The sequence below is a fragment of the Coregonus lavaretus genome (assembly GCF_964263955.1).
Source record: "Coregonus lavaretus genome assembly, contig: HAP1_SCAFFOLD_1009, whole genome shotgun sequence".
NCBI classification, from domain to species: domain Eukaryota; kingdom Metazoa; phylum Chordata; class Actinopteri; order Salmoniformes; family Salmonidae; genus Coregonus; species Coregonus lavaretus.
The window spans coordinates 77,749-90,550 of NW_028156130.1; the positions used below are offsets into that span (position 1 = coordinate 77,749).

General features: G+C 43.8%; 1 protein-coding gene across 2 annotated transcripts in view; it reads left to right on the forward strand.

The window, feature by feature from the left end:
* Nucleotides 1-12,802, forward strand: part of LOC311126751 (plasma membrane calcium-transporting ATPase 1-like) — a 53,577-nt gene that overhangs the window by 11,988 nt on the left and 28,787 nt on the right. For both annotated transcript variants that reach the window (XM_084200737.1, XM_084200736.1), the window contains exons 3-7: nucleotides 4,051-4,248; nucleotides 5,597-5,854; nucleotides 6,087-6,212; nucleotides 8,958-9,125; nucleotides 11,281-11,313. In XM_084200737.1, coding sequence (XP_084056863.1) covers nucleotides 4,051-4,248; nucleotides 5,597-5,854; nucleotides 6,087-6,212; nucleotides 8,958-9,125; nucleotides 11,281-11,313 — 783 coding nt within the window. The remainder of the gene's footprint in view (nucleotides 1-4,050; nucleotides 4,249-5,596; nucleotides 5,855-6,086; nucleotides 6,213-8,957; nucleotides 9,126-11,280; nucleotides 11,314-12,802) is intronic.

Below are 12,802 nucleotides of genomic sequence, written 5' to 3' on the forward strand. Positions count from 1 at the left end.
CACAAGGCTATTTTCTACACTGTAACCACAATCTTTCCCCTCTTACAAGAGGCTGTTCTTCTGTCCCTTAACCACATTCTTCTGCATAAGCTGAATTTTAAATAACTCTGCCCCTGAGCAACAATATTATTGACAATCTTAGGGGTCGCGTTAATGCATCGTGTTTTTCACGCAGAAAAAAAAGAAAATGCATAAGAAAAATCTTGCTGTGTTTTGTAAACGCAGATCTGAAATGCTTCTTATTCGTCGTTTCTGCTGGGCTTCAGACTAATTTTGTGCTTCAGTTGCGCTTCTCCACTCAGATGAGAAATCTTGGCTTTCATTGTCAGACCAATCAGTTTCCCACATTCAGGAACTGCCATTCTATCAGCAGACAGTGCTCTGACTGACGTGTAGCTACTTCTCCCTGTGTTCTTTTCTCCAGTAAATGCAAAGATTAACTGGCTACATTCTTTCTATGATAAACATTAGAAATATGATGGCCATGCATTGTTTTTGCAAAAAAAAACTTGCTTTTTCGTTGTAAACTAATATACGTGTGGCTGCTAGCCAAAAGTGTGTCGTAAACTAATATACGTGGCTGCTAGCCAAAATAGCGTTGCACTTCGGTTGTCATCTGATGATAATGAAGCTATTTTCTGCTGAATGTGTGCACTGTTTTGTGTGAGCTATAGTTGCTCACCCCTAATCACTATTGAAGCAAAAAAAACACTGACTTTCAATATAAAATGTAGGTGAAATGGTTTAAAATGCAGATATTGATGGTCTGCGTTTTCAAAATGCAGATTTCTGAAAGCTATGCAATCCCTGAATCTTTTCAGATTGCCCGCTCATTCTTTCACTATTGTTCGAACTCTTCAGAGTAGACGTATTTTGGGTGCCACTACATTTATCTGGTGATATTGATCTCGTGGAAGTGCTGCAATACCCATCTGCCTGCAGATTGATTTACCTGTTGTAATCTCTGGTGTTAAAGTCCCTTCAGCAGGATAGTTGATTGCTCACTTCTGGGATTGTCTCTGGTTATTGGTGATTTCATGATGTTTTGTTTTTGACCCTACCTGTACTTTTAAGCTGTGTCAGTCTTGCTAGTATTGTTCTCTTTTGAAACCAAGGCTATGTCTTTGAAACAGCATCTCTGGTAGACTTTGCGCAGAATGCCGATGGAACACAAAAGTACGTTTCCTAATTGTTAAGGCAAGATTGTCAGAATGAAAACGTATCTTGCTTCCATCAACTACTGTCTATAGCACTACACAGCTGATTCAAATAATCAAAGCTTGATGAGTTGCTTATTTGAATCAGCTGTGTAGTGCTACTGTCCTGTTGGTTTTCACTCCAACCCTAATCTAGTGCATCTGATTCTAATAATTAGCTGGTTGATAAGCTGAATGAGGTTAGTTACAACTGGGGTTGGAGTGAACCTACAGGAGGGTAGCTCTCCAGGAACAGGATTGGAGAACCCTGGTCTATAGTCTACTGCAGTGTTTTCCAACTCCATTCCTCAAGTTCCCCCAACAGTACTCATTTTTATTGTAGCCCTGGACAAGCACACCTGATTCAACTTGTTAACTAATCATCAAGCGTTGAATGAGGTATGTTTGTGCCGGTCTACAACCAAAATATGTACTGTTGGGGCTGCTGGAGGACTTACACTGTACTAGTAGTAGCAGGTTTGTTATAAAGCTGGACGCCTGCTAGGGGAAGCTATTCCTCCGTAGACTTCTAGATGTCTCCACTCTCCTTCTGCAGAGATCATGTATCCATGGCTGTTTTGCCCAAATCATTTGACCACCTGCACCACGAGTAAAGTCCAGAGGGCTAATTTTAAACCACAGTGTCGGGAGAATAGGACAGTACTTGGAGGGGTTAAGCGGGGACAAGTTGATTATTAAAGAGTTAATGAATAGTCGCACGGGTGACTGGTGATGGACTTTCAAATAGCTAAATGATTCAAACGCTAACATGATTTGAACCTTTTGTTTGTCATACGTCCTCTTGCCTTAATCATTCTATTGTCACTAATGTTTATTTCACTAATACGGAGATGGGGTGGAGAGAAAGTGGTGGATTGTGGAAAATGGAGCGAGTATTAGCTGTCAGCATGCTTTCATTAGAGGCTGGTAATGAATCAAAATAGACTGTGAGGGACAGCCAGCTAGAGAGCAGTGCGGCAGCAGCAGCATGATAAACCTTAGCCTTTGATCGTGCTGTAAACGGTGAGTCATCACCAGCAGCACCTCATCCCCGCGCACGCAAACACACTGGGGGAGAGAGAGGGAAGACTGCATTATACCTCCCTAGCTGGCTGACTGGCTGCCCCTCGACACACTACTTTAACATGTAAACACACACGCAGAAATATGGATTTATTACGAGATACAGTTTGACGCATACATAGACACCAGCTATAAAACGTCCCTTTTTTGATCTGAAAACGATCAGTCAAATGACTGTCATGGGGTTTACGTTATAGGCTAATTGCTGTAAGTAGGCTTAGAGCAGCAGCGCAATATTCTAGTGTATTGCTCGCTACTTGTTGTTCTGTGGGGTGAATTCCGGCATGCTATCTCCACCAGGAGTTTGATGTAATGCGAATGTGAATAGAGTGGTCTTGACGTGGCCAAATTGCCCTATCTCTTGTACTTGAAATATTACACTGGATGTTCCAGTAGCACCTTCAAAAGTTGATTCTGACAGCTCCTTCTGGCAGAGAATCGTATCTCAGCAGGTGTGCATGCCCCCTCTCCTCCCTTGTATCCTTCAATCTCCTCGCCCTTCTCTATTCTATCTTTCACTCTCCTCTCCTTCTCCACCCCACTGCTGCTCTGCAATGCTGACTAATTACCCACTGCTACATGTGATGTCATTGCACAGTGCTTGCCTGCAGACTGTGAGCCCTTGCTGGCCCTTCTGCTGCTGTTCAGTCTCCATTCATTAGACTGGGAGCCTCAGCCTCCCGACTGACTCCCTACAGCTTACCTACAGCCTCCCAGTCTCCCACTCTTCATTAGTCCATGTCTGTCTGTCTCTAGCTATCTCTCATCTCTCTCTGTTGCGCTCTCTATTTCTGCTCCTAGAGCCTGCTTATAACCTCCCAATCTATCTCCCAGATCACTATTGATTAGTCCCTTCTCTCTCGGCCTTTCTCTCAGTCTCCGTCTGACTGTCTGCCTTTAAATATAGGTCGAAAAGCCACATCAAATGTATGAAAAGTATTTTGAATGTGACCGCCCTCCTTTGCCTGTGGAGAGCAGGCATTTTAATGAGCTGCACGGCAAGCGAAATGCTCTCTGTGCACACAAATGAATGGGTCCACAGAGCAGTCGGGCCTTGTCACGTTGAATAAGGTGAGACAATGATAGGGCCTTGCTGTGACTGTCTGAATGTAAAAATGATCACTGCATCTCCAGTTATCAATCTGTGTATTCAATTACTGGCGGGGGAAAGTCACTTGTGTGATTTGTCTTAATAACATGGAGGTTTTCTGACTGTCCTCAATTATTTTTCTTTTTTTTAATATATCCTGGAATTCTACCCTTGAAAAATCGGAGAGCGTGGCTCCGGTTGACTTGTTATTTTGCAGAAGTAGAATGTGTATTGTCACCGGGTGGCATTGTTGTCTTACAGTGTGTTTATTTGGAACTGCACGGCCTGTCAGAAACACTGATGCCCTGTGGGTGCTTGTTTTCAGGAGCCCTGCGACAGAATACGGCTCTCTGACCTATTTGGTTGGTATTCACTCAATCTATTCTGTCTTTCTGGTCCTGGCTGTTTTCATTTAATTCATTCACCAAATGTCTACATGCATTGTTGTCGATGAGGTTAAAGAGGCATGGGTTGTGGGTTCGTTTCCCACGGGGGGCCAGTATGAAATTTTGTAAAATAATAATTTATGCACTAACTGTAAGTCGCTCTGGATAAGAGCGTCTGCTAAATGACTAAAATGTAAATGTAAAAATGTAATGGTTGTCAAAAATAAATCTCAATGATACTAAAAAAAATGTTAACACAAATGCGCTAATTCCATCTCTCTCTCTTTTCCCCCAGGTTTAAGTGGGCAGCCCGCAGACATCGACAAAAGAAAAGAAGTGTTCGGGCAGAACTTAATACCTCCGAAAAAGCCCAAAACATTTCTTCAATTAGTTTGGGAAGCATTACAAGACGTAACACTGATTATCCTGGAAGTGGCAGCCATAGTTTCATTAGGCCTTTCTTTCTATAGACCTCCAGATGCCGAACGAGAACGTAAGCAACACCTATTTACCTCTTCTACTTGATGCCTAGGCAGTAATGGAGTTAACTCAGTGGTTTTCTGACCATCCTGTGCTGGCTCTGATGTTTTCTTTTTAAATCAGAGCACTTCGGATTGGCCTGATAGTTTCTAAACCACCTACAGTGACTTCAAAGTATTCACACCCTTGACTTTTTCCACATTTTGTTACAAGGTGGGATTAAAATGGATTTGTCTTTTTTTTTGTCAACGATCTACACAAAATGCCCCAAACATAACGCTTTGTATTCAGGACATAAAGTTAATTTCTTTGCCACATTTTTTACAGTTTTACTTTAGTGCCTTATTGCAAACGGGATGCATGTTTGGAATATTTATATTCTGTACAGGCTTCCTTCTTTTCACTCTGTCATTTAGGTTAGTATTGTGGAGTAACTACAATGTTGATCAATCCTCAGTTTTCTCCTATCGCAGCCATTAAACTCTGTAACTGTTTTAAAGTCACCATTGGCCTCATCGTGAAAATCCTGAGCGTTTTCCTTCCTCTCCGGAAACTGAATTAGGAAAGACACCTGTATCTTTGTAGTGACTGGGTGTATTGATACACCATCCAAAGTGTAAAACTTCACCATGCTCAAAGGGATATATAATGTCTGCTTTTTTATTGTTATTTGACCCATCTACCAATAGGTGCCCTTCTTTGCGAGGCATTGGAAAACCTCCCTGGTCTTTGTGGTTGAATCTGTGTTTGAAATTCACTGCTCAACTGAGGGACCTTACAGATAATTGTATGTATGGGGTACAGAGATGAGGTAGTCATTCAAATATCATATTAAACACTATTATTGCACACAGTGAGTCCATGCAACTTATTATGTGACTTGTTAAGCAAATCTTTACTTATTTAGGCTTGTCATAACAATGGGGTTGAATACTTATTGACTCAAGACATTTCAGCTTCTCATTTTTAATGTAATTTCTAAAAACATAATTCCCCTTTGACATTATGGAGTATTGTGTGTAGGCCAGTGACACAAAATCTCAATTGAATCATAAACAATTCCAGGCTGCAACACAACCAAATGTGGATGAAGTCAAGGGGTGTGAATACTTTCTGAAGGCACTGTAGGTGTCCAATGTACTGAACTGTGTAGTTGTATTTGTATTTGACTTAAATTCACTGCAGAGGGATAGTTTATTTAAAATAAATTCTGCGGACGCCGATTCCAGCTGGGCCTTGGTTCTTACCCGTTTACTATTTAATAACCATTTACATCAACATTTAATGATGTGTGTTCAGATTGTGTCTGTTAGTCACCTGGCGGTCTATCCCTGTAACTGTGTGCTTTGATCCGTCTGCAGACTGTGGGAGCGCAGCTGGAGGGGTGGAGGACGATGGCGAGGCGGAGGCGGGCTGGATCGAGGGCGCCGCCATCCTGCTGTCGGTCGTCTGCGTGGTGCTGGTGACGGCGTTTAACGACTGGAGCAAAGAGAAGCAATTCCGTGGCTTGCAGAGCCGCATCGAACAAGAGCAGAAGTTTGCCGTTGTCCGCGGCGGCCAAGTCATCCAAATCCCCGTGGCTGAGATTGTGGTCGGCGACGTTGCACAGATAAAATACGGTAAGAGGCGTCTCTTGTTGCATCCAAAATGGCACCTTATTCCCTATATAAGAGCACTACTTTTGACCCGAGCCCTATGGGCCCACTACATAGTACATAGGGTGACGTTTGGGACCCAATTATCAGTTATTGGCGAGGATGAATTGACCAGAGCGTGTAATGTTTTCTGTGTTCATCCACACGTCTTGTGAATTCATGAAGGACTATTTCTTCTCCTGTTTGTGTGTCCCAGGTGATCTCCTACCCTCGGACGGTATTCTTATTCAAGGAAATGATCTCAAAATCGACGAGAGCTCCCTCACGGGGGAGTCGGACCACGTCAAGAAAACGCTGGATAGAGACCCCATGCTGTTGTCAGGTAGCTGTCCTATTCTTGTTCTTCTGCCTTGTTTTATACTATGAAGCTCATGTGGTTGTAGTTCAGTTTCCAGGCCTATATTTGTCCCCACCCCTAATAGTGGAATAAACCATTTTACAACTATGAAATATAATGCCAGGTACCCCACCCCTAATAGTGGAATAAACCATTTTACAACTATGACATTTCATGCCAGGTACCCCACCCCTAATAGTGGAATAAACCATTTTACAACTATGAAATATCATGCCAGGTACCCCACCCCTAATAGTGGAATAAACCATTTTACAACTATGAAATATCATGCCAGGTACCCCACCCCTAATAGTGGAATAAACCATTTTACAACTATGAAATATCATGCCAGGTACCCCACCCCTAATAGTGGAATAAACCATTTTACAACTATGAAATATCATGCCAGGTACCCCACCCCTAATAGTGGAATAAACCATTTTACAACTATGAAATATCATGCCAGGTACCCCACCCCTAATAGTGGAATAAACCATTTTACAACTATGAAATATCATGCCAGGTACCCCACCCCTAATTGTGGAATAAACCATTTTACAACTATGACATTTCATGCCAGGTACCCCACCCCTAATAGTGGAATAAACCATTTTACAACTATGAAATATCATGCCAGGTACCCCACCCCTAATAGTGGAATAAACCATTTTACAACTATGAAATATCATGCCAGGTACCCCACCCCTAATAGTGCAATAAACAATTTTTGCAACTGGAATATAAGACCAGGCCTTTGATAGATGATCTTACTTTGTCATGGAATGGGGTATGCAGGCAGTATCCAGCAATATTCTGAGCTGGAGTCCAGCAGTACTGTCAGGGATTGCGTTAATGCAGAATTCTGCAAAAAAAATCATTTGTAAACGCAGATCTGAAATGCTGCTTGTTGTAATTTCTGCTCGGCATCAGACTGTTGTACTTCAATTGCACTCTGATGTGAATTCACAAATGGCTTTCTATCAGCAGACAGCTCTCTGACTGATGTGTAGCTACTTTTCTCTGGTACTTTTCTCGGTGTAGCCTACTTTTCTCAGGTAAAATGCAATATTAACTTCAAGAAAAACATTAGGAAATGTAGCTGGCTACATTCATTCTATGATAAACATTAGAAATATGATGCCATGCATCGTTTTTGCAAAAAAAATACCTTGCTTTTTCGTTGTAAACTAATTTACTTGTGTGGGTGCTAGCCAAATAGTGTTGCACTTCTTTTGTCTGATGAAAAATGAAGCTGTTTTCTGCCTGATGTGTTGCGCTAATGTATTTTCTGTGAAGGCAAAAAAGCAAAAAAAACACTGACTTTCAATATAAAACAGATTTTTTGATGGTCTGCGTTTTGAAAATGCAGATTTCTGAACTCTAATACGACCCCTGACTGTGGACTTGATGGTGTAGGTCCAGGACTACTTGAGCACTGTGAAATATATAGACCTCTAAATCCTGTTTTATTTTGCCGTCCCAAGGTATTGCTTGTCTGGACCCTAATCCCATTTTATGAAAGCAAGTTGATCCTTTAATAAAATAGCTCTTCCTTGGTCAGATCCCCAAGGAGAGGATTTAAAAAGTGCTTGTTTGCCTCTCCCAGCCCTCTGTGGTCTCACCTCCAAGAGAGCCTGTCTGCATTTAGTCTGCATCATCATCATCATCTTCCCACCCAGCTCAGACCAGCACCTGCCTCTGTTCTGAGAGAGAAATACAGCCTAATTAACACAGGCATGGGGGAGCTCTTAATGCACTTATTCCTCCCTCGGTCTCTCTCTCACTGTCTCTCTGTTCTTTCTCAGTCAGTTGTGGGCATTAAATTCTGGAGAAAGCTACTGTTGTGTTGTGGGGCTCATGTTTCCATTAATTCACTTAGGCTCACAATTGGCTTTTGATTAAAGGCTGGGAGTGTGCGAATGTGTTTGTGCTGTCATCCAAGGCGAGTATTTGAGGCTTGACTCTGCTTTTGAAATGTCATTCCAAAACGTGATACACTTTATTACGTTTGTATGCTCTCATATTTAGCTGTAAAAATAGGCCTACATTTTTTCATATTTAGCTGTAAATAGGCCTACAGTTTTTCCCGTCAGATTTACTCACAATGACCACAGGCTCCCGATCCGGACCCAGGACTGGAAACACCCAAATATTCCTTACTATCAGTACCAATTTATAGCAGACAAATGAAGCCGGGAATGTTGGTGTCTGTAGCATTAGCCAAGTAATAGTCAGGGGAACACCTGGCATTTACACTGTAGCATTAGCTAAGTAATAGTCAGGGGAACACCTGGCATTTACACTGTAGCATTAGCTAAGTAATAGTCAGGGGAACACCTGGCATTTACACTGTAGCATGAGCTAAGTAATAGTCAGGGGAACACCTGGCATTTACACTGTAGCATTAGCTAGGCGCCTGACGTTTTAGCCCTACCTCACCCTACCTCTCCTCTCTATCTGCGGGCAGGCGCAAACATCATACTTATCTGTATCCCCCAGGTTTACTCACTTTACCACAGGAATCAGCATCCAGGACTGCTAACACCCACAATCCCCACTCCCCATAGAATTTGACTATAATGGAAAATGTTAGCTAAAGCCATGTAGACAAGGCCTATCCTAAGTAATAGTAAGGAAAACCCTGGCAGAGGCCTATACAGTGTAAGCATCAGTTGTATGTCTATGGCGGCGCTACCTCACCCCCCCCCCTTATCTGTTTTCCCTCTGCAGGCACCCACGTCATGGAGGGCTCCGGCAAAATGCTGGTCACGGCCGTGGGTGAGAACTCTCAAACTGGAATAATCTTCGCTTTACTGGGCGCCTCGGAGGATGACGAGGATGACGAGGAGGAGAAGGAGGCCAAGAAGAAGGAGAAGAAGGAGAAGAAGGAGAAGAGAAGTACGTTGACATTTGAGAGCGCGGTGGAATCCATTCATGTTTCACAGCACGCAAGAGCATCATCCACAGTTTTCTCTCTACCCACGCTTTTTACAATTATTTTATTATGCCTTTGCCCGTCTCACAAAGAATGGAGTTTTTCCTCTCAACAGTCTTTTGTTGAATTTCTACAGATGCAGTTGATGTGCAGAGAAGTGTGAGGAAGCGGAGTCAGACAGGTAGAGAATCAGTGGTGCCACTACTCACTCACTCACACAGCAGAGCAGATGGCACTGAGCTGACAGAGGAGAGTGAGGGATGTTTGAACTAGAGAGCTAAGCTGAGGAAGGGCTGAGCACAGGTCAGGTCTCAGCTGTGGTGGAACTTATTTTGGGAGAGCTGCTGCTTCAATGGGAATAGTTGGCAAGGCTTTACTTTAGCACTTGCTGCCGTGTTCAATGCTGCTGAGCCTGTGAAGTCCACAGCCTTGTATTGAGTGCTTGCAGCTCACGATGCAGTATATGAGGTTAGGTGTTCATTGTACATATAGCGCAGTGCTTTCTGGCATTCTTTGTTGAGCAATTGTAGTTCTATTCAATCAAGGCTGTGTGTGTGTGTGTGTGTGTGTGTGTGTGTGTGTGTGTGTGTGTGTGTGTGTGTGTGTGTGTACACTACATGACCAAAAGTATGTGGACACCTGCTGGTTGAACATCTCATTCCAAAATCATGGGCATTAATATGGAGTTATTCCCCCCTTTGCTGCCATAACAGCCTCCTCTCTTCTGGGAAGGCTTTCCACTAGATTCCGGAACATTGTTGTGGGGACTTGCTTCCATTCAGCCACAAAGAGCGTTCGTGAGGCCCGCAGTCGGCGTTCCAATTCAACCCAAAGGTGTTTGATGGGGTTGAGGTCAGGGCTCTGTGCAGGCCAGTCAAGTTCTTCAACACCGATCTCAACAAACCATTTCTGTATGGACCGTGCACGGGGGTATTGTCATGCTGAAACAGAAAAGGGCCTTCTGTCATTGTATGCTGTAGCATTAAGATTTTCCATCACTGGAACTAAGGGGCCTAGCCCGAACCATGAAAAACAGCCCCAGACCATTATTCCGTCTTCCACCAAACTTTACAGTTGGCACTATGCATTGGAGCAGGTGGCGTTCTCCTGGAATCCACCAAACCCAGATTTGTCTGTTTGACTGCCAGATGGTGAAGCGTGACTTGTCACTCCAGAGAACTCGTTTCCACTGCTCCAGAGTCCAATGGCGGCAAACTTTACACCACTCCAGCTGACGCTTGGCATTGCGCATGGTGATCTTAGGCTTGTGTGCGGCTGCTCGGCCATGGGAACCCATTTCATGAAGCTCCCGACGAACAGTTCTTGTGTTGACGTTGCTTTCAGAGGCAGTTTGGAATTCGGTAGTGAGTGTTGCAACCGAGGACAAACGATTTTTACACGCTTCAGCACTTGGCGGTCCCGTTCTGTGAGCTTGTGTGGCCTACCACTTCACGGGCTGAGCCGTTGTTGCTCCTAGAAGTTTCCACTTCACAATAACAGCACTTACAGTTGACCGGGCATACATTTGACGAACTGACTTGTTGGAAAGGTGGCATCCTATGACTGTTCCATGTTGAAAGTCACTGAGCTCTTCAGTAAGGCCATTCTACTGCCAATGTTTGTCTATGGAGATTGCATGGCTGTGTGCTCGATTTTATACACTTGTCAGCAACGGGTGTGGCTGAAATATCAGAATCCACTAATTTAAAGGTGTGTCTACATACTTTTATATGTATAGTGTATATGTGCATACGTGTAGGTTTTGAATCAAGTTAATATGCTAAAGTAGGATGTGGATCAATTTATGTAGTTTATGGCTTTCGGTGTGTTTTGTGTATGATGAAAGCGGCTGGCTGTAGTTCTATCGTGTGTGTGGACCTGTTTGGTATGGGTAGAAATTACCTGTTGGCTGGAGGAGCTGATTTACAATTTGCATGTCATAATGCAACCCCAGCACTCATCTGTTTGGCTTCATAAAAATTATTGCCGTCTCTCACGGTATCAAATCAAAATGGGAGATTTTGATATTAAGTTGGTGGTCAGAATTGCAGCCGTTTGCAAATTGCTTCCCAATAGGTGACTGACTCTGTTCTTCTCGATTTTGCTTTCCATCCACAGAGCAAGATGGAGCAGCCGAAAACCGCAAGAAAGGTGAGTCTAACAGACCGGAGTTCATTTCATTTCCTTTTGGCTTGGTTGCGCGCTGCTACTGTACCTTGATCTGTTTCACTCTATATTAATGCTAACTCCTTAGCCCATTTAACAGTATTGGATTTTAGTTTAACCTTGACCTGTCGCTTAGCCTGGTGTCAGTAGTAGTAGCAGCTTAACCAGTGTCAGGTTGTGTTTCCCCATGCTACTCTGTGGCCTTGTGGGTCAGAGCGTGCGTGCCGGTGACTGGTCCATTCATTGTCTTGTCTAGGCCAGCATGTTCCCTTCTCTCTCCATTCTCCCTCTGTTTCTCTCTCTTTCCCTCTCTTTTCCTTGTCTCTCTCCTGCACTGAGCGACAGGTGCTGTTGAATCCAGCTATGAGTCAGCTGTTCAGTGTCATGCTGTTGTACGACTATGAGACCCAGCTTTCTAAACTCCATTGAGTCACCCAGTGTCTACAGAGCGGCAGCCATGCTGTTAGCTAGCCTGAGCCTGCTAATTGAGGTCCTGGTGGCGGTCCTTTGATTCTCTGTCTGCCAGGAGGGAGCGGAATAATCCCTCAGTCTGGGGTTACAGGCTGTGTAAATGCAGAACACACCACCCCAGAATAATCCCTCAGTCTGGGGTTCAGGCTGTGTAAATGCAGAACACACCACCCGGGAATATCATGGCACCCATCCTGTACACGCTGGCTGTGTGGCTCCTGGCATCAGCAAGGGAGGAGCCTGGGGATAGACTTGACTGGCGATTCTATAACGACTGTTCAGTCAGTCCAGGGTTGGGAGAGAGAGACTGAGATGAAGCCGACACAGGTATCCTCCCCTGCAGTGCTAGCTCTGGCAGGGCCAGAGATAATGATTTTATCATTGGGAGAGATGGGTTAGAGATCAGCCCTGCTGGCCTGCCTAGCACGCCTGCCCGCCGTCGTCTTCTAGGTTACTTGGTCAGAAGAGTCAAGGTGTGTTGTCCAACCCGGGAGGGAGAGACGGAGGGAGGGAAGGGGCCTTTAGAGGAATTGAAGTGGTGTCTGTTTGGCCACTGTGGATTCCACAGATCCCAGGGCTGCTGCTCTCTGAGTGGGAATATGGTAATTTGATTCATTTTACATTTACATTTTAGTCATTTAGCAGACGCTCTTATCCAGAGCGACTTACAGTTAGTGAGTGTATACATATTAATTTTTTTCAAACTGATTCCTACCAAAGCCTAATTACATTGGACTGGACTCATAATTGCAATGACGTTTAACCCAAGTTCCCTTCAAAAGCACTACGTTTGCAAATAAAACGTTTGCAAAAAATATGGCACCCTCTCAAGTCTCTTTGAAAATCACCCCTTATTGAATCACACTAAAGGACTGGAGAGATGTAGCTACTTGCCATTGATTTTCCAACTTGCTTATCTCAACCCCGCCCCCCTCAAGGCTTCTATTTCTAAAAAAAAAATTTGCTTTAACAGTTTTGCAGTGACTTGCTTTTTTAAATGAAC